This window comes from Anser anser (genome assembly GCF_964211835.1).
Source record: "Anser anser genome assembly, chromosome: 4".
NCBI classification, from domain to species: Eukaryota; Metazoa; Chordata; class Aves; order Anseriformes; family Anatidae; genus Anser; species Anser anser.
This window is the reverse complement of record NC_139724.1, coordinates 50292568-50316017: the sequence shown is the minus strand read 5'-3', so window position 1 is coordinate 50316017 and position 23450 is coordinate 50292568. Positions and strand designations below refer to the sequence as shown.

The following is a 23450-nucleotide window of genomic DNA, read 5'->3' as shown; positions in this document are numbered from 1 at the left end:
GCAACCCTCCTGCTGAGCATGATTACCAAAACATAGAGAAGCTGTGTGGCCCTCATGCAGTGTGTTGTTAACTTCTGTGCCTTAACTGTGTGAAAAATGTGCAAGCTTCACTTTGACAGATTCTTGGTGGTAAAATGAATGTTCGTGATGTTGGCCATTATTTTGCAATAAGGCCTTTAATAGGGCAGCCTTTATAGCTGCGTTTCAGTGACATCTTATGACACCTTGAAAATAGTGCCATGAGCACAGCTGCTTGTGAGGTTGCCACAAGCACCCACACAGTTTCTGCTTGTACAGCTGGGAATGAAGAGAAAACAGGACCAAAAGTAAAGCTGCAGAAGGAAAGCCTCAGTCTTCCACAGTCCCAAGTGGCACATAAAATGGTGACAGGTGTTTATCTCTTATGCTGATTTTGATCTACTAACAATGAGTTTTCTGTGTTCCTGTGATCAAGGATGACACAGTGTTGACAGACTTCAGGCATGTGCCTCTTTCACCTTTCTGCTTTGGCAGAAAGTGCCTGTGTTGTATCTACAGAAGCAGTTTGTGTCCCTGTCCAAATAAGTTCAGTGAAGATCAAGCTAGTTCAGACACTTAGGTAAGACCGAAAAATCCCTTGATCTTAAGTCTTTTCAGACATGAGCAATGACAAGCACCTCCACAACTTGTGCTGGGAACCTGAGTTATGCCCAGAAGGCAGGTGCTTCCCAATGTGTACCTGGGGTGGGAAGCTGTGAAGGAAAGAACATGACTATGAGCAGCCTTGTTTGAGCCTGGATTCCCTATGGCAAATCCTTCCATGTCTTCTGACCATGACGTTTCCCTTCCAGAGGGGGATGGAAGATGGGAGGAGAGCTCCTCAGTGATTCTGCTTACCCCAACAAGGCCTTCCCTGCAGGTTCAACTGTTGGTGAAACAGGTCTTTGCTCCTTTCTTCTATTTTCAAGAACTTCTGATTTTTTCCATAGTGAGCCGTGCTTTCTGTACAGTGAAGATACTTTGGCTGTCTGTATTGGGGAGGAACTGGACTGTGAGGAAACTAATCAGTAAACTTGCTGAGACTAGGGACATTTAGATGAGCTCTTCCAGTAAGCGGTTTTCTAGCTTAGGAGTGACAGCTATTTGTAGCATATCTCTGTGTGCAAAATGTCACACTTCAGGTCTGCTCAGACGTACTTTACACTTCCGTTTCTGTTAGTAGTCTCCATTCTCTAGCTGTAGACTGATGAAAGCATCAGTTTTCTATGTTTTTAGTTGGTGGTTTCTTCCTGGGCAGCAGTATTGAAAGGGCTAAAACTACTCCTCACTCACTTAGAAACCAGATACTAACTTCTCTGTTCTGTAATGAACAACCTTTGTGATAAAAAGCATTCCCTAATGGCCTACCTAAATGTCCCATGCTTCATATTCAGCCTGATACATCTTGTCTTAAACCAAATGCATATTATCTGTCATCTTAACAGACTTCTCAGTCTTTCTCTGTTAAGTCATAGTTTGTTGATCTCTAGAGACTCAAGTTGTTCAAGGCCACTTTACAAGAAGAAAGAAAACTGTTTCTAAAATTCTAATTCATGCTACCTTGTGGAGAGGGCAGATGGGAGCTGAAATATGCTTTTACAGAGTGTTTGTCACCACATCATCCCTTATTTTTGTGTTTGCTATTAATGGCCAGGTTCTTAGTGTTTCAAGGTCATCAGCTATCATGGGCTTCAATATTGGTTGTAAAAGTGTTTAAATTACTGTATGTTTGTGTACTGTGGTTGGCCAAGATGAAATGCTTTAGAAAAGTTATTTTGTGAAAGATTACATGATGATTTTTCAATCAGATATGCCGTTTCTATGCCTAGGTTTTTCTACAGAGGCTAAAAATACCCCTGGTTTCAGGGAGGAGAGAGAGAGAAATTGTTTGGTGCTTCCTCTAGTAGCAATGTGTGTTCATTTAGATTATGTATTTTACAGAAGTGAAAACCATAATTTTGGTGCTTTTCAACTTCCATTTGCTCATAAATTTCTTCAAAATCCTCCTGTGGGCATGAAACCTTACAACCCTGCCACAAGCTAAAAGCAAATTACTTTTAATGGTCTGTGAAAATCTGTTTACTGTTGTTGGGGGTGGATGATGGGGGTTTGGAACTACACAAAGCAAAAAAAAAAAAATTCCATCCCCCAGTAAAAAAAGCAGTAGGTTTATTTTTAGTGCACATTATTCTTTAGCGTGTCTGGTACTGAATGCTACTGCACATCTCCTGTTGTGCTGCTCTTTTAAGACAAAAGTTAATGTCTCTTAGTAAACATGAATTGGGTAATACTCAGTTTTACTGGCTAAATGTAAAACTTTCTTTGAAATACGTGCCCAGCTGCAGAGTTAAGGTTATCAGAAGTTTCCACTGCAATGTCAGCTATTCTTACAGGTCTTTGTGTTCCTTCACAGATCCAAATGTTCTCTTCCTTGTTGATTCTCTCATCTACGGAAAAGAAGACAGTGACATCCTGCTGGTGTGCCCCCTAACAGATCCAGATGTTTCAAATTTCACCCTGAGAAAATGTGATGGCAAACCTCTCCCCAAAAATATGACATTCATTCCTAATCCACAGAAAGGCATCATTATAAAGAACGTACAGAGGTCATTCAAGGGCTGCTACCAGTGCCTGGCAAAGCATAATGGAGTCGAGAAAATATCAGAGCACATCTTCCTGAATGTGAGGCCAGGTAACACAGGATTTTTGTCCTCTTGTAGAGCACCTGATTTTCATCTTCACAGGAATTGATGGGAAGTGCTCCAAAGAGAGATCTCCCCTTGTGTCCTGAGCTTGCCACAGGGAGGCTGGAGGTGGTGGCTCATGTAGAGACTTCTGGAATCTTCTACTCAGATGTGCTTCAGCACCAAGGGATTACTTTGTGGCACCTCTGGCTGCTGTAGGCAGCCCAGAGAAAGCTGGTGGAAGCTTGTTCTGGGCAAGTTTTGTGAGGGTGCTGATGTAATGTGAGACATGGGTTGTGGCTATGCTGGGCAGGTTTGGCCACAATTATTCATGTTTCCTGTTCAAGGTGATTTCCAGGTGTTCTTTTCACCATTTAAGAAATTTGGGTTGTGCTGTTAAACCTGGGGGACAAACCAGTGCCCTGAGGTTTGGACAGGCTTGTGCAGGCAAAGTGGAGATTTGGATTCATGACTCACATGCCTGTTGCCCATAAGTGACAGCAGGAAGAACCGATAGATCACATTGAAGAAGAGGGATTCAGCAGAGAGACAGATCTTGGGGGAGCACAGGGTCATCATTTGTCTCCATCTTTATAAGTGAGGCTGTTCATGACAGCAACTGTGCTCCCAGTACAAATGAGGAATGTGATGTGGCTGGGCAGCCAGATACACCGCTTAGCTCTGCGAACACCTTGATGAGGCCTTGTATTTCACCTTCACATGCCCTTGTGCCCTAGGGCAGGGTGGTAGGTGGATTTGGGAAGGAGAAGCCCCATGCCTGGCTGCACAGTGCAATACAGGCAGGCTTTGTGTGGACGATTTAGAGCCTGTGATCACGCAACATGTTGTTAATCTGCTCTATAAATACTCCCAAGAGAAACGGAGGGAGAGACTGTCTCGGTGTTTCCTCAGAGGCAAGTACAACAGTTTACTCTCCATGTAGTTCTCGGGCTCCTTAAATATCCTTTGCTCCAGCTGATAGCGTGTCTCCTTTAGCGCGTGTGGGCGATGCTGGAGCTGCAGTGAGGCCTAGCGAGGGAGCGTCCCTTGCCTGTGCAGACATTTGCTGTGTTGTTTCTGTCACTGCAAGTGTGTTTCTGTCGTTTGGCCAAGGTGTCACGTTGGGGTGGTGGCTGTTGAGCAGGGAGTGTGAGGTGGGGATCCCAGGGGTCATCCTTGTGCTTTCAGAGAGGTGTCCAGTGGGTTCCCCCTGGCTCCTTCCACATGTGCAGTTAGGAGCAGGGTGATGGTCAGCCACAGCAAGCATCGCCCCTCGTGTTTGTGAGGGAGGTGACGCAGTGGTGTTTGCTTCTTCGTGTCTCTGGTGGTGTGCCCTGCTCAGTCCTGGGCTCCTCAGCGGTGAGAAGGGGTTGGCAGCGGGTGCCGACTCAAGTCTGCAGCTTGATATGGCAAATTGAAGAAATCTTCTTCCTGGTGATTTGGAATCTAACAGGGAGAATTTTAATGGCTTCTAATGAATCATAAGAAATTTTAATTAATGAGAAGAGAACTAAAGTTTAATCAATACAGGCATCTCTGGCATTCTCCTTTGACTAAAAAAATTCAAGTCCATTCTTGCTGTCTCTGGTGTTTGTTCTGTAACAAGTTTTTTTTCCAACTGTTTTTTCAGGAATGGCCAAAGAAAGAAACTGCTTAACAGTTGATTGATACAACTGTCATGTCTCTGACATAGAAGAATGCAAGTTGTCATATTGGACTATTTCATTTTTTATGGGGTAGAAGCCTGTACTTGCTTAATACAATGGTGACTTCAGACGACAAGGCACTAATTTGGCATCCATTGCCAGCAGCCCACTGATGGTGGGCAGCAGTAGGTGGCCTGGAGGACCTGGGCAGCCTGCCCATGTTCTGCATCTGGGAGGAAGTGTGCACTGAGTGGAAGCATCTGCTGAAGGCCACCAGCAGTAAGGCAGTACTGTGGTGTTGTCATTTGTTGTAATAACTGGGCTGTAGTGTTAAATCCGTACCAGTCCCCACTTTCTCCTTAGCTCAAGACTTAAGTGTTCACCTTTTGTAGGCAATGCTTTTGTAATCAGAAGTATGGCACTTAAACCCTGTAGCCTGAACTTCTGGTGCAGAATGACAGAAGAGGGTCCGTGAAACAGGGAACTGTGCGGGCGTACTCAAACATACACCACCCTGTTACTGTAACACAGGGAGTGCTTATGTCCAGCCCTTCTCTAAACAATGAGGGGCATTATGGCTTTTTTTTTCTTTTTTCCTTAGAAGTTGCTGGTGGGTGAGAACACAGCATGCATTCTGCACTGGCTTCCTCATGTCTCTTGGGTGCTGCTGTGGTGTGATTTTTATGTGGGCATTTATATCTGAAGAGAGCAAACATGGTTCTTTGTTCCCTTCCATAGCCGCTTGCAGCAACATGAGGAAAACATTATTGTTAAAATATGAATGGATGAAAAGCATGGCATTTTCCTAAGTTTCATGTAATTTGCTTAATACAACTACAAAGTCTGTGTCAGAGACAGGAAGAGAGTCTAGAATGCCTTATCTGATTTTCTGCAGTCACAGTTTGAAATTGAGTCTTCCTGCATAAGAGCCCTGGTGGAAGGTTCACTTCTACTGGTGCAAGCCTGGAGTCTCACAAATGAGGAAATTTTAAGGAAAGGATTGAGAAAACAGAAGAAAACTGTGGAAGCACCAGAGCTGAAAAGCTTTGCTAAGAGATGCGTAGTCCTCAAGAGTACTTGACTTGTCAAAAGGCACCCCAAAGCACAACAGGGGTACAGCTAGCCCACAGGGCAGTAGGTCTGCAGTATTTCTCAAAACAGACAGTCCTGGCTGCTTGTAACCACCTACCTTTCAGGTGACAGAGTTGTCAGTGGTCCTGGCTCCAGCCATCCCTGCCTCTGAACCTTCATGGTGGGCAGAGGTTGTGGCGCTTTCAGAGGCGGGTGTGCTGAACGCCTTGAGCTGTACCTGTCCTACATGGGGAGAGAAGCTTCCAAGAAGGTCCACCAGAGGCCTGTCAGGGACCTGTTGGACAGTACTTTGAGTCAGCTGTTCTATTTTGTATTTAAAAGCTGCAATTAATGTTAGGCTGTGGTTCTTCAGTGACCAATCCTGGCTGTGTTTTCAGTTATAGAGTGCAACATTTTAATCACTGTCATGGAATGTCCCATCGTCTCATTGATGGTTCAACATTTTCAAGTTTATTCATGCAAGTTGCTAAGCTCTAACAAGTATTGTCTAACCTTAAGTTTAATTTGAAGGGAGATTGAAGCTGAAACGTGCTTGTTGTAAAGAAACAACTGTGTAATATGTTAAAGAAATTTGAATATCTCTTGGAGGCCTGAAATTTTATTGGAAAGTTAATGACTGTTGATTTTTATCCCCTCTGGGAAACTCCAAAGGTAATGAAAAGTAATGCACTTATAAATTGTTTTCCAGTTCACAAAGCTCTTCCAGTCATTACCTTATCCAAAAGCTATGAGCTTCTCAAAGAAGGGGAAGAATTTGAAGTTACATGCATAATCACGGATGTGGATAGCAGCGTACAAGCTAGTTGGATCTCTCACAAAAGTGGGGTGAGTTCCTTTAGCTGCATCATGTATGCCTCAGCACGGTACACTGCCTGTCTGTAAATGTTCGTGTGCTTGTCTTGCATACCTGACACGGTATCGGTTTGGATTTGCTGCCTTTCCAAAGATACAACATCCTACAAACTGGTGAGGGTCCAACGACTGGCCCGTGCCCATGTAAATCTCCAGGATCATTGAAAATTTCTGGGAGGGAAATTATCAGTGCTGGCTGCTCTTTCCAAACAGAAGCTAAAGTTAGGCACTTCAATGTGAAGTTTAGGTGACCTCTGTTGGGCTGCCTAAATACGGAAGCACAGAGTGCCTACACATCACATTGCAATCAATGGGAGCTGCAAATATCAACACATGGACTGCAAATTACATATTCTAGTCGTTATCATTAACAGTGAAATACCTGCTAATTAGCATGGGATTGTATGTGACAGGAATAGTAGTAAGCATTCATAGGAATGATTAATTCATTTAAATTATATGGTGTGCTTCACTAACTGGGAAAGTTCTGAAAAATGAACTAGGGAACTGTCTGAAGTGATCGCTGAAGTTGCTGCCCGACATGCCCAAATTAAATTATTAGCAAAATAAATACTCCAGGAGAGTTAGTTACTGGCAGCGCAGCTCTGATGAAGGCCAGCAGCAGAGAGGTCCCCTCCCCTGGTCACCCGGCGTGTCCTGCAGCTCGGTGCTTGAAACACAGGGCTGCGTATCAAAAAATTGTTAGTAAGAGCAGGCCCAGGCATCAGCAGGCACTGGTTTGTGTTTAAGGACACGTTTTAGTCTTCTGGCTATACCCCAAAATTTAAATGATTAAAAGCCATTGTGAAGACCTGTTGGTAACTCCTCCCGTATACACTCCCATGCTAATGGGCTGGACCTTTAGTTTTACTGGTAGTGACCAGAATACATTATTTTTTAGTCTATGTGTGCACAGAAAAAAGGTCTCTGTGATGCTGTGATGTTTGGATAAATCACGTATCCCCAGGCAAATAGCGAACTGGAGGCCGGTTCCCTGGGGTGGGTATCTGGCACAGCTTCTCTCACTAAGTGCTCGTTGCTCCACAAATCCCACCTCGCGGCTCCGAGGGCTATTGAGCTCTCGGTGACATGAAGGCAGCGTGGGACCTGCAGATGGGGCTTTTGGTCCCGTGCCAAGGTCAACCGCAAGTCTTTCATTTGAGAACTACATTACTTTTCTTGTTCCTCCCCCTGCTTTTCTTTGTTATGACTGATGAAATCCGGGTCTTCCCTTATGTTTTCGTGCTTTTTCATTTTCATTTTATGAGTAAAAGCCATGAGGAAAATATTTTTGACCAAGTAAATTTGACCTTTCTGTCCTTTCTGGTAAATAGCAGGGGATGCTGTCTTTTAAATACTGACTACCAAATTAAATTTTGTACTGAAACAGAATACATAAAATTCATGTTTAAACAGATGCAGAATTTTACCTGAATAGGTTAAAGGAAAAAACTACACACCTTTTTCTTCGTGTGACAAAGGTTATCACCACTTTTGAAAATTAGGAGACTTGCTGTAAGCAAGCACCTCCATATAAAACAGACTTCTGTGGGTGGTTATTATTACTCAGAAGGAAACAAAACTGTGTAGAGAAAATAAAATTCATCTAGCACTTCCTGACACCTCCAAGAATTGAAATCACTCTACTAGAAAATCATAGCAAGTGAATTTGGATTAATCATTGTGAGTTTATCAGTCTTTCCATGCACACTGAACAATCTCACAGAAAAAAAAAAGTCAACAACTAAATTATTTATTTTTTCTTTAGTTCCAGCACATGTATGTAGACTTAGAGTCATCATGTACTCAGTGCTTTGGAAAGAAAAAGAAGTGTCCAGCTGCCTGTAAGATTAGCAAATGTGGATTGCTATGGACTGAGAAGCAGAGTGGGTTGCAGAGAAAGGATGCTGTGTAAAGCATGCTGCCAGCAGGTCTCTCTGCAGTATGCCTGCAATGAGGACTTGGGGCATAAAGTGACCCAGTTGAAAATGAAGCTCCAGTACTTTAAATTCACTCTTGTATTTCTCTGGGAAGCATTGCAATCATTAGAGAGTTCAGTGATTTTTAGACACCACTTGTGTAGTGAACCAAACTTCAGAGTTGCAGCCACTTTTCACAATAGCTGAAGCCTCTGAACGTTATGAAAATCAAGGCACAATGGTCATTTTCAACCCCTCTGATGAAGACAGGCTGAGAGAGCTGGGGAACCTTATAGCAGCCTTCCAGTACCTAAAGGGGGCCTAAAAGAAAGGTGGGAAGGGACTCTTGATCAGGGAGTGTGGCAACAGGACAAGGCACAGTGGCTTTAAACTAAATAAAAGAGTAGATTTAGATTAGTTATATGGAAGAAATTCTTTACTGTGAAGTGGTGAGGTGCTAGCACAGGTTGCCCAGAGAAGCTGTGGATGCCCCATCCCTGAAGGTGCTCAAGGCCAGGCTGGATGGGGCTTTGGGCAACCTGGTCTGGTGGGAGATGTCCCTGCCTGTGGTGGGGGGTTGGAACTGGGTGGGTTTTAAGGTCCCTTCCAACCCAAGCCATTCCAGGATTCTATGATTCTAAGAATGTTAGTGCAAATAAAACCTTCTGTTGGTCCTCACCGTCATTGGCATTAGAAGTTCAGAGTGAGCTGAATCTGGCTGCGGGCATGACACCCTTCTTTCCACAGGACTGAAGTATTTGAAGAAATTTGGGTGTCAGCTTTGTATTTTGGACAGGTCTGTTCCAGGGCAGGTGAACACGCCTCACTTGTTCTTGCCTGAGGAGGGAGGAATGTGACTACAAGGTGGTGTGTGCCCTTGGGACTCCTCAGATCTTTTTGGAGCTGAAAGCACTCTCTGCCTTGAAACATCAGGTGGGAACCTGGGCAGTTCACCTAGTGAAATGCAGCAGAAGGGTGCCTTAGAGTGCAGTTCAGAAGAAAAGAAAGAATGAAGAAAAGGGCTAGTACTTGAGGAAGTATTATCTCACAAAGACAGCTGATCACACACTTGTTTTGCATGGAGAGATTCTAGTGACAGGTTTGTCGTGATGGCTTATTATTCTGGTTTAAAGTTATGAATATTAATATAGCGAAGTTATAATTACTTCTATTTTTAATTTATCGAGGAAAGATGCTGCATACACAGTGTTTTAGATGTTAATTGTTTTTACCGACAGATTGTTACAAGCAAAAGCAGAAATTTGGGTGATTATGGATACGAAAGGAAATTAACATTGAACATCCGTTCAGTGGGAGTTAATGATTCTGGAGAATTCACATGCCAAGCAGAAAACCCTTTTGGAAGAACCAATGCCACGGTAACCTTGAAAGCATTAGGTAAATAGTTCTTGTAGAAATCTTAAGATTCCTAGCTTTCCCTTCCTTCTATCTCCTTTCCCCCAAACCTGAATGAGTAAATTGCTTTATTAAAAGGTTACTGCAGACTGGTATCATACTGAAATGGTTCAGGAAGGGCTATGGAGTGTGCAACTACTTTAATTTCTGTAGCACTTTGCATGTGATTGGATTGCAGTATTAGAACAACCACCCAACATTGTTTCCATCTCTCTGGTTTTTCTCATCCTTTCTGGTTTAATTTTAAATTTAATCCAGTCTTAATGAAGCAAGTAATTTACCTTTGCCTGGTACTATCCCTACGCTTTAGTAATTTGGCAGCACAAGCACAAAGCGTATCTTCAGTACCTGCCTTCCAAGCACTGGAAATTTCGCTGGTGTCGGCACGTCAATGTTTTTTTATGTGGGAGAAGTTATATATGTATCTCTATTTAAAATAATGCAGTGAGGAACACTGAAGTGTGCACAGGCAGCACGAAAATTGCTTTGGAGCTCGCCACCATGGTAAATCCACCATCCATCACTTCCTTAGGTTTGGGATAATATCCCTCAACAGTGAGCAAACTCCCCTCCTCCCCTGGTTTAATAACAGACTCATGTAGATCTCAGCTGGTGTATATTAGCGTGTATGATACACCAGGCCTTTCAATTTTTAAAGCTGCCAAAAGTGCTAATTTGATAGTCTAATTAGGGACATACGCTTGATAATTCTGACCAAGTCTGTGTAGTTGGCTAAAATAGTTAAAATTCCTCACCTTTCAAGGATGTAGCAACTGAGGACAACTGAGACTGCTCTGTTCTTTGTGTGCCAGGCCTTGTATTCTCTTCCCTACCAAATTTTTCTTTCTGGTGCACAAATACCCCTGCAACATAGCCTGTTTTGCTTTCCCAAGTAACTTAAAGAAAACAGAAGCACTTGACCTCTGTGGGTCAGATCTCCAGCATAGCTGCGGAGGTTTGAGTGCACTTAACCTTGCTACACCATTTGAGGGGGTAGGGCTCTTAACGTGTTTTCCTAATATTCTTTTTTTTTTTTTTTTCACAAAAGAGATTAGATTCATATGTAAAAGAGTGAAACAGTGTTAAGTATGAAAGAAAATCTTTTCCCTGAGGAGAATAATGTGAAAGCTTTTATTATAAAAGGAGGGAAGTTCTTAACTAGAGGAATTCTAAAGACTACTGCACATGCAAATGTGGTTTTAAAAAGGGTTGACTTTGGAAAGTCGGGTGAGTAAAATAAAGCACGGCATTATAAAATGTAGAAAATAAAGCAACAGGTTTGTATTTAGTAAAAAAACAAAGTTTGTACTTAGTAAAAAAAAAAAAAAAAAAGGCCAGAGAAAAGCTGGAATATTTCATTTTCAAGATACTTTTCTCCCCTCACCCTCTCAAATTTGACCTAAAATAAAATAAACTCTGTCTCCTGGATCCTTTCACCGTTCATTGTCAAGTTGACTATATTTATCTAAACCGTGCCAGCTCCCAGGATCATGGGAAGTGGTGTATAGAACATACTGGATTGTATCAGAATCTAAATCACTGCAGCTTTAATGTTAGCAAAAAGGTTTCTAAGAAATAGTGGTATTTTGGTAAATGTTTTAGTTACTTTTATAAAAAATGGTTTATCTAACTATAAACTGTTTATAGAACTTTGTTTTGGGCATTGACAGCATGATTACGAAATGTTTTTTGCACTCTCTTGGGCACAGTTTTGAATGTGGGTTGCATAGGGGCTCTGTGCTTGCACAGAAAATAGAAAAAAATAGAAAAAAGAAAATAGAAAAAAGGTCTCAGAGGGACTAAAAATCTTAAATTTCCAGATTTAAAACCCTTTTTTTTTTTTTTCCTTTTTGACAATAGAGCGCACTTTGTATCATACCTGCTTGCTATGATATGAGTGTATGTCTTCTTTTCTTCTCGGAAGCATCTGTCAAGTGCTCTGTCAGCTCCATATGCTTTCACCAAGGCCCGTTGCCTTCAGTTTTCATGAGCTCAGGTGCCCAGCTGGCCACAGCAGTTTGATCACTGGAAAGTGGAGAGAGGCAGAGATCTGAGATTGATTTTGGGGCTAAATTCAAGCATTCCCAGGAAATATGTTTCCTTGTCATTGTAGTCTGTCTGTCAAACTGGTAATTCCCATATGAATTTTTGTAATAGGACTGAAAAATTTGTCTTTCAAAGTGAATAATCCTGAAGCTGATGAGTTTATTAATGAAATTAAAGCCACTGCAGTAAGGATGCTGCTCCACATGATACTTTGGAACAGAACTACCCAGTGATAAATGGTATCTGCCAAAGAAAAGATTAAGACCCAGCAGTAGATGAACAGAAATGCCTTAGTTTAAGACAATTGCTATCCAGGCCTGTCGACGTAGTACATTTTTCTCTAATTACAGTTTTTAATAGCTTCATTTGTAACGTCGTTCTTAATTACACTTGACAAAGAATCATTAAATACTCTACTATATTGTCATAAGTGATCAATTTATCTTGCCTTTTTACTGTTTCTTTCATTCCATACAGTTAGTGACTGATTTTTTGAAAAATGTAAACACTTGAGTAGAATCAAGCATGTGCTTGCATTTTTCCAAGAGCAAATAAAGGGTATTTATCACCAGGAGATGGAATTCTTTTTGTTAAAGCATGCAAGGCTGCTTTAAGTTGTGTGCCTCATTGCCATATATATCTAGTGGTCTTGGTTTTAGCAGGTGAGAGTTCAAGTTCTGCCTTGTAGATAAGGTTTCCCGTTTCACAGTTGGACATTTGATCACTGATCTTGAAGTAGTGTAAGTGTGGTTAGAGTAGTGGCAATCTCTTAAATGGCCCTGAAATTGTTTTTCTTTTCCTATTATGGCCATCAGCTAAAGGATTTGTCCGTTTGCTTGCAACAATGAATACCACAATAGATATAAATGCAGGACAAAATGGAAATTTAACAGTTGAATATGAGGCATATCCAAAACCGAAGGAAGAAGTCTGGATGTACATGAATGAAACACTGCAGAATTCATCGGACCATTATGTCAAGTTCAAGACTGTGGGCAATAACAGGTAATAAGAATGGCTGTAAGTGCTATCGATTTCCCTTTGAAACAGCAAACTAGAGTCTGTTCTGGAAATATGAAAATGTAGATGGCAAGAAAATCGTGTTTTAAAAGGTCTTGCCATACACGTGGCTTACCACAGTGATGGGTGTGAAGTCTTGCTAGCCTGGATGTGAAGCAGTGTTAAGCGCACCATCTGAGAGACCAGTCTGCCTCACAATTCACCTACAAGATGTCATTGTGCTCAATAAGTTAAAGAATTCAAAGTTTGTGTCCACAAACACCGTCCACCACCACAGTTGAGCACAATGCTCCGGACAAAAGTTTATGCTTTTATTTCTGCCATGCACTGTTCCTTTCTGGAGCCCTGGACCTCCAAAAATCCCATGGGGAAAAAAAAATAAGTCTTGAGTGCTGTGGGGCAAAAGCGGTGTGTGAATTCGTGGTAAGTGTGTCTGTATGGATGGTGCAGGCAGAAGAAAAAAGTGCACTAATAATTCCCACCTTAGCTTTTTGTGCAACAATTCCGTGTTACTTGCCCGTTGACCACAGGCTGTGAGCATCACTAATAATTCCTTTCTCTTTGCAGTTATACGAGTGAACTTCACCTTACCCGATTAAAAGGAACAGAGGGAGGCATTTACACATTTTTTGTGTCCAATTCAGATGCCAGCTCCTCTGTAACATTTAATGTCTATGTGAAAAGTAAGTAAAGTGAACAGTCTGAAATATTTCATTATCACAGTCATTGTATTTTATACAACATAATGTATGCACAAGATGTCACAGTGTGGTTCAGCATATGAGAGGCTTTCTGAAGTGAAGCACATGCTGCAAAACTATTTAAATGTCAAGATACAAAAGTGCAGAGTACTTACACAAATCCACCTACAATCCAGCATGACCTTACATTCTGGCAAATGTATTCCAGAGGTTACTGAAGAGCAGTTAGATAGTTTACACAGGAAAAAAACTATAACACCTGGAAAGATGGTCTCAAAAATGAGCATGCACCATAAAACTTTGATAATGTAACGTGGATCAGGATATACAGAGATTATATGTATACATATAATTTGCATTTTTGGCAGCCAAGATAAGCTATTAATTTTCTTTAAATTGTTTGAGTTGGATGCAAAGTTTGAAAACTTGTCAGAAGAATTATTCACTTGTGCCTTTTGGTATCTAAATACATCTGCATAATAATGTACATCTCCATTGTTTTAGAGAAATCTGTGTAGCTTTACAAACACACATGCTGTCATCTTTACATGCTTGTAAAAAAAAAAAAAAGCATCAGTCTCAGTTTCAAGCAGCATTCTTCAGGACAAAAGCTAAGCTTCAGAATGAATTAAATGAAACGTCCAGGGAACTCCATCCTTCCTAGCAGAACCATCCTGTCAGAGAATTTCATGCTCTCAGCAGACAAATATTGGCAGCTGTTAAAGGCAAAGCTTGAGGGGACTGCAGGCAGAAAGGAGAAATTAAGGCAAGGTAGACAGTGCTGCTTTCAAGCCTAGGACAATGAAATGTGTAGGAAGTGAGCGGATGTGCTGCAAATATGTTGTTGCAGTGCTTTAGCAGTAATAGATCCTTCTCTGGGCATGGGCTGATACAGAGGACCATTAAAACTTCCACAACTGCATAAAATTATGGATACTACTTTCTGAATTCTTCCCATTTATCTCTGAAGGTCAACATTTGTAGTGTCAATATTTGCAATGCTGTAGTTTGGGTCTAGAAATGCCACTTAGGCTCCTTTTAGAACATGGCATTTCTTCCTTTCTCTGTGAATGTCATTTGTGGTGTTGTACACTTCAGTTCCCTAGCTGTGATTTCTGAGCTGAGGGCACTGGCAACTTCAAATGTCCTTTGCCACCTTGGGTAAGAGTGGGTCAGAGTCACAAGGGGGAATTCTACTGTTGTACAGCATAGTGGAGCACAGTGCTGAGCAAGAAGTTTGGTTTCTGTGAAGGAATGGAAGAAATTGCAGGCTGCCCGTGGAGCCATCAGTTCCCTTGAGGCTGGATGATGTTTTCCAACTTGCGGCATCATATATGTGCTTGGAGCAAGGGGCTGTGGGCTCTTCAGGCTGCTTGGGAGCAGGCTGGGCAAAATACCGTTAAAAAAAATAAATACAGGTTTGTCACCATCAGATGTCAGTTCTCAGTGCAGAGCTCCATGCTGCTGCTTTTGAGGAATCTCCTGCTTGATAAATGCTGAAACCCCTGTGGGTCGTGGCTAGGAAACCAGGCTAGGAGCAACACGGTGAATCAGTATGGCTGTGGCAGGAGAGTGTTCGTGGTGTAGTTCTTCTGAATGGCTTGTCTGTACGACCATCAGCGTTCAGGTCTCCTTCCTTGCTTCAGCTACTGGTCTTGTAAGCAGTAAGATCAGCCTTGGGATACAGTGAGGGCATTGAAGCCATCTCAGTAGAGCCCTGTTTACCATTCAGTGTGGCCCTGGCTGACTACAGACACTGCTGAAACAGATTTGATACGCTTGACTCAGAAAGAGTTTCTTTTGGCATTTTGATGCAACTACTCCAAATATCTTTTTCATTTTGAAAAGGGGAGATGAAACAGATTGATCCTTCTGAGGGTTCATTTTTTTAGGAAAAATAACCTCCTGTTTTCAGTAGCGTGTAAGATGCTCATTGTTTAGGTATGAAACCCAAACTGCACAGCAAAATAACATATTTTTTGAAATAGCAGAGTAACTACCAAAGGTGAGTCGTGTGGGTGGGCCAGGTACTGGTCTAATCGTGTGTTGTGACCTGGCATTGTTGTCAGTTGGGATTTTGCATAAATAGCTGCGATCTAGCTTCTGGTGTTTACAAGTCTGGCTCTGGCACGTAATCAGCAGAAAGCAATCAAACAGGTAAAACAGGATTCATAATCAGGAGGATATCTTCACGTAAACACAAAACGATGCTGAAACATTTGCTGAAAGACATGAAAAACCCTGTGCAGAAATACTTGCTTTTCATTTAAACACATTTAGCAATTGCATATGCTAATCTGAAACAATACTAAATTGCTAAAATAAAATGGAGTCAGTTGTAGTAAGTGTGACATAAAGTAGGGAAGGAAGGAGTTCTGACATTAGGAGCCAAAAAGAAAATTACAACTTGACAAGCAGCATGCTGAACTGAGTTACAATTAAGAAATTGTAGAAATCTCCAGAGTGGCGAGATACTGTGCATCTAGCAATTAGTGGAAGAATCTTCAAACTGGTATCTCTGTATTTAGTGCAAAATAATATCTGGATTTAATTATAGTCAACAAAACACTATCTGTGCAGTTGGGGCTCATGCTGCAAGGAGAAAACTGGCCATGGCATTAGAGAAGCCAAGATCAAGTCATTGCAATATGCAAACAAGGAGTCACCATGATACTACAAAAAGATACAATCCAGTCCAGAAAATGTGACTGCAGGAGGAAAGCTCTCTGACTGTGATAATAGACAATACCTATTAAATGCTATTTTGTAGACATTTATTTATCTGTGCTAATGATGATGAAGTTGGTAATAAAAAGCAATTGAATCCACAGTGTTGTCATACTGAGCACTGAGTTAAAACAGAAGTGACCTCTTACGAGTCTTCTTTGCTGCATTCAGAATCAACATTAATAAGAGCTGAAAAGCAATTCATAAACTCAGTGAGATTAGAAGTTCAAGACATTTTTAAGAAAGTGCTACAGGTGCTGGGACAGACGCACAGCCAGAGTTTTATCATGTTGTAACGTTGCCTAACACATAGCGTATACCTAAACAAATTGTTTGCACATGGCTAATTACAATTCCGCAATTTAACCATGTTGGTAGAAGCTTCAGAAAGCTGAATTATGTATATTCCATGAGTGCTAAGACTGTGTACAATGCTGCGTGCTACCATAAAGTTCTGCACCAAATGAGTAATGTTGAAAACCCATCTCAACATTTTGCAACAATGTTCGGTTCTGGGTGGTTTGCATAAAACACAACATTTGGATTTAGAAACGAAAGAACATTCGGTTCCTGTAACATGAGTCATGAGGAGATGCTACGTGATTGAGAGTATACGTGTGTTTTATTGCCTCTAATTTAATCAGTGAGTAGAATATTCATTAAAAACTGACACCGTGCAGTCTTGCGTGTGGATTTTATTTGAAATAAATCAGCTTTCTTCCACTGTCATCAATACAGTCTCGCAACTTTCTAGAACATTAGAAGTTCATCTTACATTTTGTAAAGTTATATTAACTAATAATGGACTATTAATTTGTACCAGGTGAGCAACATCTTTGGAATATAGTCTGGTTTTGCCATTAACTTTATTTTTTAACATAATTTGCAAGGAAGCTAAGATAACTATGGGAGATGAGGCTTCTAATTCAAGTTCCCCAAGAAATACGTCTTTCTAATATTTGCCAGTACCAAGTAGGTGTTGTCCTTGCCTGAAGGCCCGTCTGTTTTCCCATCATACTCCAACCAGCAGCTCTAAGGTGCGTGGAGCACCAGCCCCGGTGCAGTACAAGAGTGCAGTGTCATGGCGTGAGGAACCAGGCAGCTTTGTAAACTACCAGAGCAATCATGAATTATAGCTTGGACACCTAATACAGTCAGTCAAATATTAGCTTTTTCTACATGCAGCGTTTCAGAAAGTGAGCCAGTTGGGCATTTCGGTAGTGGTGTTTTACTGGGATGCATGCCTTCTGTGGGGATGGGGACAGGTACTGGTTGCATTGCACTGTAGTTCCTTTTCGGGCTATGCTCGTAATATTTGATAAAGAGGGCAGATGCAGGAGAGATGCGGTTTGACAGATTTAGTACAACTGTGGAGAAACTCTTTTTTAGAGGCTGGTAAAGTCATCCTCTGCAGGAACTGGAACTACCTTCTTGTTTCAAAACAAATGCGTCTGTTTTGTTAAGCTCTGGGCTCTGTTGTTTCAGGATCTTTCATTAACCCCAATGCGTGGTGGAGGTAAGGTGTTCTGAAATCCAGCCCATGCATCCAGTGTACAAACTGAGATTTTCACAGTGACACAGAACACCAGTTCAGGCCTGGATGCCCTTTGCCGTGGGAAGCTCAGTTCACCTGACTCCACAGGTGATAATGCACACAAGTTGCTAGCGTGATGAGCACATGGCATCGCAAATTCTGTGTTCCCCTAATAATGTTACTCTCGTTTGTGTTTGTTGCAGCAAAACCAGAGATTCTCACTTTGGATATTCTCAGCAATGGCGTTCTCCAGTGTGTAGCGGCTGGGTTCCCAGCCCCTACCATATACTGGTATTTTTGCCCAGGAACTGAACAGAGGTGAGTTAAGTAACCAGAGCTTCCAGAAATGACTCTACCTTCCACATACACAATTTATGATTAAAAATTAAGACTGAAAAATGACTTGGTAACAGTTACGTTGCATCACTGTTTTCATAATTTTAGGTATTGCATTATTTGCAGTGGTTTGAGGGGAAGGGAGCAGTACATTTCATTACTCCCCTTTGTATTCCATTGTTGAAGAGGGAATAATCAACGTTTTCTGCTGAGGAAAAATAAAAGCCAAATTTTCTCTCTGCTGCAGGCTAGCTAAGGTTTTTATCAGTTTGGCCCCAAATGACACACATTCTCAATGCAATTTCACAGAATGACAATCACAGAATCACTTGTGAATATGGCTGTTATCTTTCGCCTTATTGTGTAATGATATAATTTTTCGAGACATAAAGTAATTAGATTTCTATTCACATGAAGCATATGACAAGTAAACAAGTCTGGAGTTATTATGAATAAAACCTGATGTCTAGTTGCCATGCTTCTAAAAAGACGGTAGAGTTTCACTGTGAAGTGAGCATTTGTGAAGCACTTTTTAAGAATTTTGTTGACTTCCACTGTGCTTGCAGATCTCATACTAGCAAGTTATGTCTCCTACCTGCATAATTTGTTTTATGCCTAAAATAATTATCCTATTTATTTAATGTGTGCTCATATAGTGAACATATGACGTTGTTAACACTGCAGTTAATTTTAAAAAAGGCATGCAGACTTCTGACTAGTTTAACTAGCAGCATCTTGAGAGAACAAAACTGGCTGTTCTCTGGCTGCATATAAACTTGGTGGTGTTGTAGGTATGTCATGGATTTTTCATGGATTTTTTTGTGCTGTAATAAAACAATGCCTGGGGAAAGTGTTTGAGTAGGAGATGGACCACGACTGCTTAAAACTGAAACTGGAGATAAGAATTTATGGTTACAAAACCCACGGTGGACTTACAGACCTGTGTGTTTCCCTAGTCAACAGCAAATGCAAAGACCTCCTGGCGTCCATTTGGCTTGTTTTATCAGTTTCACCCACTACATAGGAGACAAGGAGAGTTGTGAGTAGGCTGGGTTTTGAGGATAAAATCTTCAGCTCAGTCCCGTTGTGGAGTAGTGTTGTGTAATTACCTGATGGTCTGGCTGTGACTAGCTGCCTTCACAACAGGCCCTGTCATTCATTTCAGGTAGCAGTCCACAGCAGGTAATTGTCTGCGTTGTTTTTCCCAGGTGTTTTGATTCACAAACAATATCTCCCATGGACGTGAAAATCTGTTATGGCAATTCCTCGTTGCCTTCCTTCGAGAGGATCCTGGTTGAGAGCACCATTAACGCCAGCATGTTCAGGAGCACCGGCACCGTCTGCTGCGAGGCTTCCAGCAATGGTGACAGGAGCTCTGCTTTTTTCAACTTCGCTATTAAAGGTACTATCTGGAGTGAACAAGGCAGTGAACATGAAAGAATGGTTAATGCTGGTGCTTTTCAGCTCTTTTTGTCATGCAAGAATTCATCTCTTAAGTGCGTTGCTTTTGCCATAATGTTGATGGTACTGTGGCTGAGTGTATGATAATATATTACAGTACATGTGCTGCCTGCCAAAGTATTGCTTTCGCTATTCAGTTAATATTCTGGTATTGTATGTTTGCTGCTTCAAAACTACCAAGCAGTAGTTAGCTGTTTTCTTCTACCTATGCAGTGTGATCTGGCACAGGGGCAAAGCACCTGCAGCATGGCACCAGGCTGCCTTCTCTCTGTCCCTTTTTCTTTGCCTGTCTTTGTTTTGGATGTTTAGGCCATCATCTCTTTCATGAAAAGTCTGCATTTTTCAATGTTTTTTACCACATCTCAGGAAAATGTGGTCCCAATCTTGACTGGAGCCTAAGGGCACTGCTTTTGTAAAAGGAGTAACAGCAACGTACTGCAGAAGTGCTTATGAGTTTTGTAACAGCATTTGTGGGTTTGTAGGAGAAAAAGAAAAAAGGAAAAAAAAAAACACAACAAAACACTAGAATACAGATGACTTGAAATGTGTTTGTAAATCTTTGCTTGCTTTGGAAAAAAATCACATGTTCTGCTGCTGCTTTTTTTCCCTGTTATACCCAGATATAACATATAAACAAATAAGCCAGATTTGGGGTAGAACAGTATTCTTTCACTGCTCTGTACAACCTCTGCTTTTAAAGACTGGGTTGTAGAGATCACACATTTGGGGGGGGGGGGGGGGGGGGGGGGGGGAGAAACTAGGATTTAGGAAAAGTCCCCTTAACAAGCTTCTTTCTGTGCCCTAAGCTGACTGTAATCACCCTTAATTGATCTCAGCGTTGTGCCTCCTGAGCTGCCGAAGCTGAGGCTCTTTGGGAAGCACGCTGTGTGGTTTCTGTGCCAGTGTTGGCCTGCACTGTCATTCAGGAAAAGTGGCTCTGAGGGATGTGGAGTGCATCTGGGAAAATGGAGGCCCCAGACTGTGTTTCATAAGAAAGAATCAAGGAAAGCTTTTTCACCTGATTATTTTAAATGTAGCTTTTCTTGTTTGGTATTCAAGCAGGATTTTCTCTGTTTCTTTCCAGAGCAAATACGTACCCATACCCTTTTCACACCTTTACTAATCGCATTTGGAGTCGCTGCTGGACTGATGTGCATCATAGTCATGATCCTGGTGTACATATATTTACAGGTAAAATCAGCAACTCCTCTGCCTGAGTTGTTAAAGTGTGGGAGCTGCCTGGGGAAGCTTCAGGAGTGACAGCCGTTCTCTTTCCTTTTCAGAAACCCAAATATGAAGTTCAGTGGAAAGTTGTTGAAGAAATAAATGGAAACAACTATGTTTACATAGACCCAACACAGCTTCCTTATGATCACAAATGGGAATTTCCTAGAAACCGGTTGAGTTTCGGTTAGTTTATATTTATTTAACTTCATCTGCAAGGTGAAACCTTCAAGTCTCATATGAGACTTTGGTTAAACACAGCAGGGTTTTGTCAAAAAGATGTGCAGGAATGCAAATAGCGATAATTGCTCATGCTTACCTGGGGACAAAAAGCAAGCAGGTGTATATACACTATCTTCTCTAATATCATAAAATAAAATGCTGAACCCTTCAGGAAGAAATGCTCCAAGTTCTTATAAAGATTTTTTTTTCTTTATTAGGCAAAACCCTTGGTGCTGGAGCTTTTGGAAAAGTTGTAGAAGCCACTGCTTATGGTCTATTTAAATCCGATGCCGCAATGACAGTAGCAGTAAAAATGTTAAAACGTAAGTTGCTGTAGTACGCTGCCCAATTTTTTCTAACTTCCTTCTGGTAGGTGTGCTATTTACTGAACATTGCGTTTTGCCTTACAGCAAGCGCCCATTTAACAGAAAGAGAAGCCTTGATGTCAGAACTAAAAGTTCTCAGTTACCTTGGTAACCACATTAATATCGTGAATCTACTTGGAGCTTGCACTATTGGAGGTAGGGTTATCAGCAGATATTGATTATTTGTGCTCCTTTTTTTTATTGCCAGAAGGAAGAACCTTACAAAGATAATTCAGTGCTGCTAAGTATGGAAATCTTAAATACGTGTCTTCCTTAGGCAGGTTGCAGATCATCACGACTATCATCTGTGAATTCCTGAATCTAGGTTTTAGGCTCATCCTGCTAACAGTGACAAGACCACTGTAGCTGCAGCTAAAAATGAAGTTTGCTGAGAGGTGACAAAACGTATAACTTAAGGTTTTTTTTTGTTCACCACACTGTTTCTCACGAATGAGAAAAGATAAAACTTGCTGGTATTCAGGGGGAAATCAGCAGCCATACCTTGTACAGTCTTCCAGTCTTTTGACTGAAAAGTCAAAAGCCTTTTAACAGATCTTCCAGTCTTTCAAATAGAATGGCAACTGTATCTATTAATACACCACTGGAGTTAAAGTCTAAGTACTTGAAAGTTGAGAAGGAGAATTCCCAAATGAAGCATTGTACAACCCAAGTATTTTATATTCAGTAACTTTAAAAATGAATACAAACAATAAGCTTTTAAAAGTTTTTCATATATAATGAAAGCTACAAAACAGCTGAAGTGTCAATACAGAGTGATGCTGTCACGTATTTTTAACTTACATGCTTTTGAGTATGAAAAATGGTGTTGTTCCTTACAGAAGAACTTGCTCTTTAAGTTCTTGCTTCATTTTTTCAAAGAAAAGGAGCTTGTAAAAATTCATAGCTTTAGACAAAGGCAAAGTGTTTCTCACTTTCACTTCTAATGATTTAAAAATAGGATGAAGCAATTTTAAGTAGTTGGTGAACCAGAATCACTGGCCTGAATGCATATCTGTCTCAGACAGCTGAAGAAATGTGGGGTCTGTGAGCAAATCCCACCACAAATGCTGTTTTTGCTGTTAGTAAAGCTATAATTATTAACTGCAGAAAAATGGAAATCAGCTATTGAGGTTAGGAGATGGTGGTACAGAATAACCTTACAGTTGAAATAACATGCAGCATGATTACATATTCAAGGGCCATAGCTGCAGTCATTCACTCAGAAAACATATATTTGATCTATAAACATCCGTGCTGGAGATGACTTGATTCTCCTTTCCGATTTCATTTTAATATTCTAAGACCTTGTGCAGTGTAGTTTTCTGTCGCAGCAGGCTGTTCTGTTTGAATGATTTTTCCTATTATACTGCGGAATATAACACTCTACATCATTTCCAAAACATTACTGAAGGAGTGTGAAGCTCTACTGTAAACAGAAGTGAATCAAAAGGATTAATGTTTGAAGCTTGAATTACTCGAATGTTTGGAACAAATAACTTCCTTCAGGAAGTGAGCAAAATCAAACAGATGTGTCTGGCCAGACACATTATCACATGAAGAAAGAGAAAAAGACTTATTTGTTTAATTTTTTGTACAATGCTATACTATTGAGGGGGGTGGAAATTAATTGGGAGTGACACAGCTTTAGCTGGACAATAATCTGTGAAAGAGAAGATGCTGGGTTGCTTGTCTGTAACTTCTCAAGTCTACACAGCATTAGGCAGTGTGATTTTTGATAGACCAGCCTGTGTGCTTAGCTGAATGCTATCTTTGTGTAAGGTTTTCTGCCTTGAAGACAATGCTCACCTGCTTTCTCAACCTCACGTACATCTACAGGACCCACGCTGGTCATTACAGAATACTGCTGCTATGGTGATCTCTTAAATTTTCTGAGGCGGAAGCGAGATTCGTTTATTTGTCCAAAGCATGAAGAACACGCAGAAGCAGCTGTTTACGAGAACCTTTTGCACCAGGCAGAGCCCTCAGCGTAAGTGCGACCTGCTGAAATGTACTTGTGTTTTCAGGAGATTGAGAAGGAGGGGATATCGAAGTTCATTAGGGATGAAAAACTGGGAGAAGTCTTTCATGCAGCAGGCTTTGAAGATTCTTTGCTGTGTAAGGAAACAATTTAGTTAAAGAGATGATTTGTACAGTGGGTGGCTTATTCTAACAGAGCTCAATTCATTG

The 23450-nt window shown here is 41.1% G+C and overlaps 1 protein-coding gene across 3 annotated transcripts in view; it reads left to right on the top strand.

Moving 5' to 3' along the window:
* Positions 1-23450, top strand: part of KIT (KIT proto-oncogene, receptor tyrosine kinase) — a 54148-nt gene that overhangs the window by 18827 nt on the left and 11871 nt on the right. For all 3 annotated transcript variants that reach the window (XM_083835933.1, XM_083835932.1, XM_083835934.1), the window contains exons 3-14: positions 2432-2710; positions 6129-6265; positions 9450-9609; positions 12489-12678; positions 13261-13376; positions 17859-17973; positions 19200-19393; positions 20537-20643; positions 20736-20862; positions 21117-21221; positions 21309-21419; positions 23100-23250. In XM_083835933.1, coding sequence (XP_083692059.1) covers positions 2432-2710; positions 6129-6265; positions 9450-9609; positions 12489-12678; positions 13261-13376; positions 17859-17973; positions 19200-19393; positions 20537-20643; positions 20736-20862; positions 21117-21221; positions 21309-21419; positions 23100-23250 — 1792 coding nt within the window. The remainder of the gene's footprint in view (positions 1-2431; positions 2711-6128; positions 6266-9449; positions 9610-12488; positions 12679-13260; positions 13377-17858; positions 17974-19199; positions 19394-20536; positions 20644-20735; positions 20863-21116; positions 21222-21308; positions 21420-23099; positions 23251-23450) is intronic.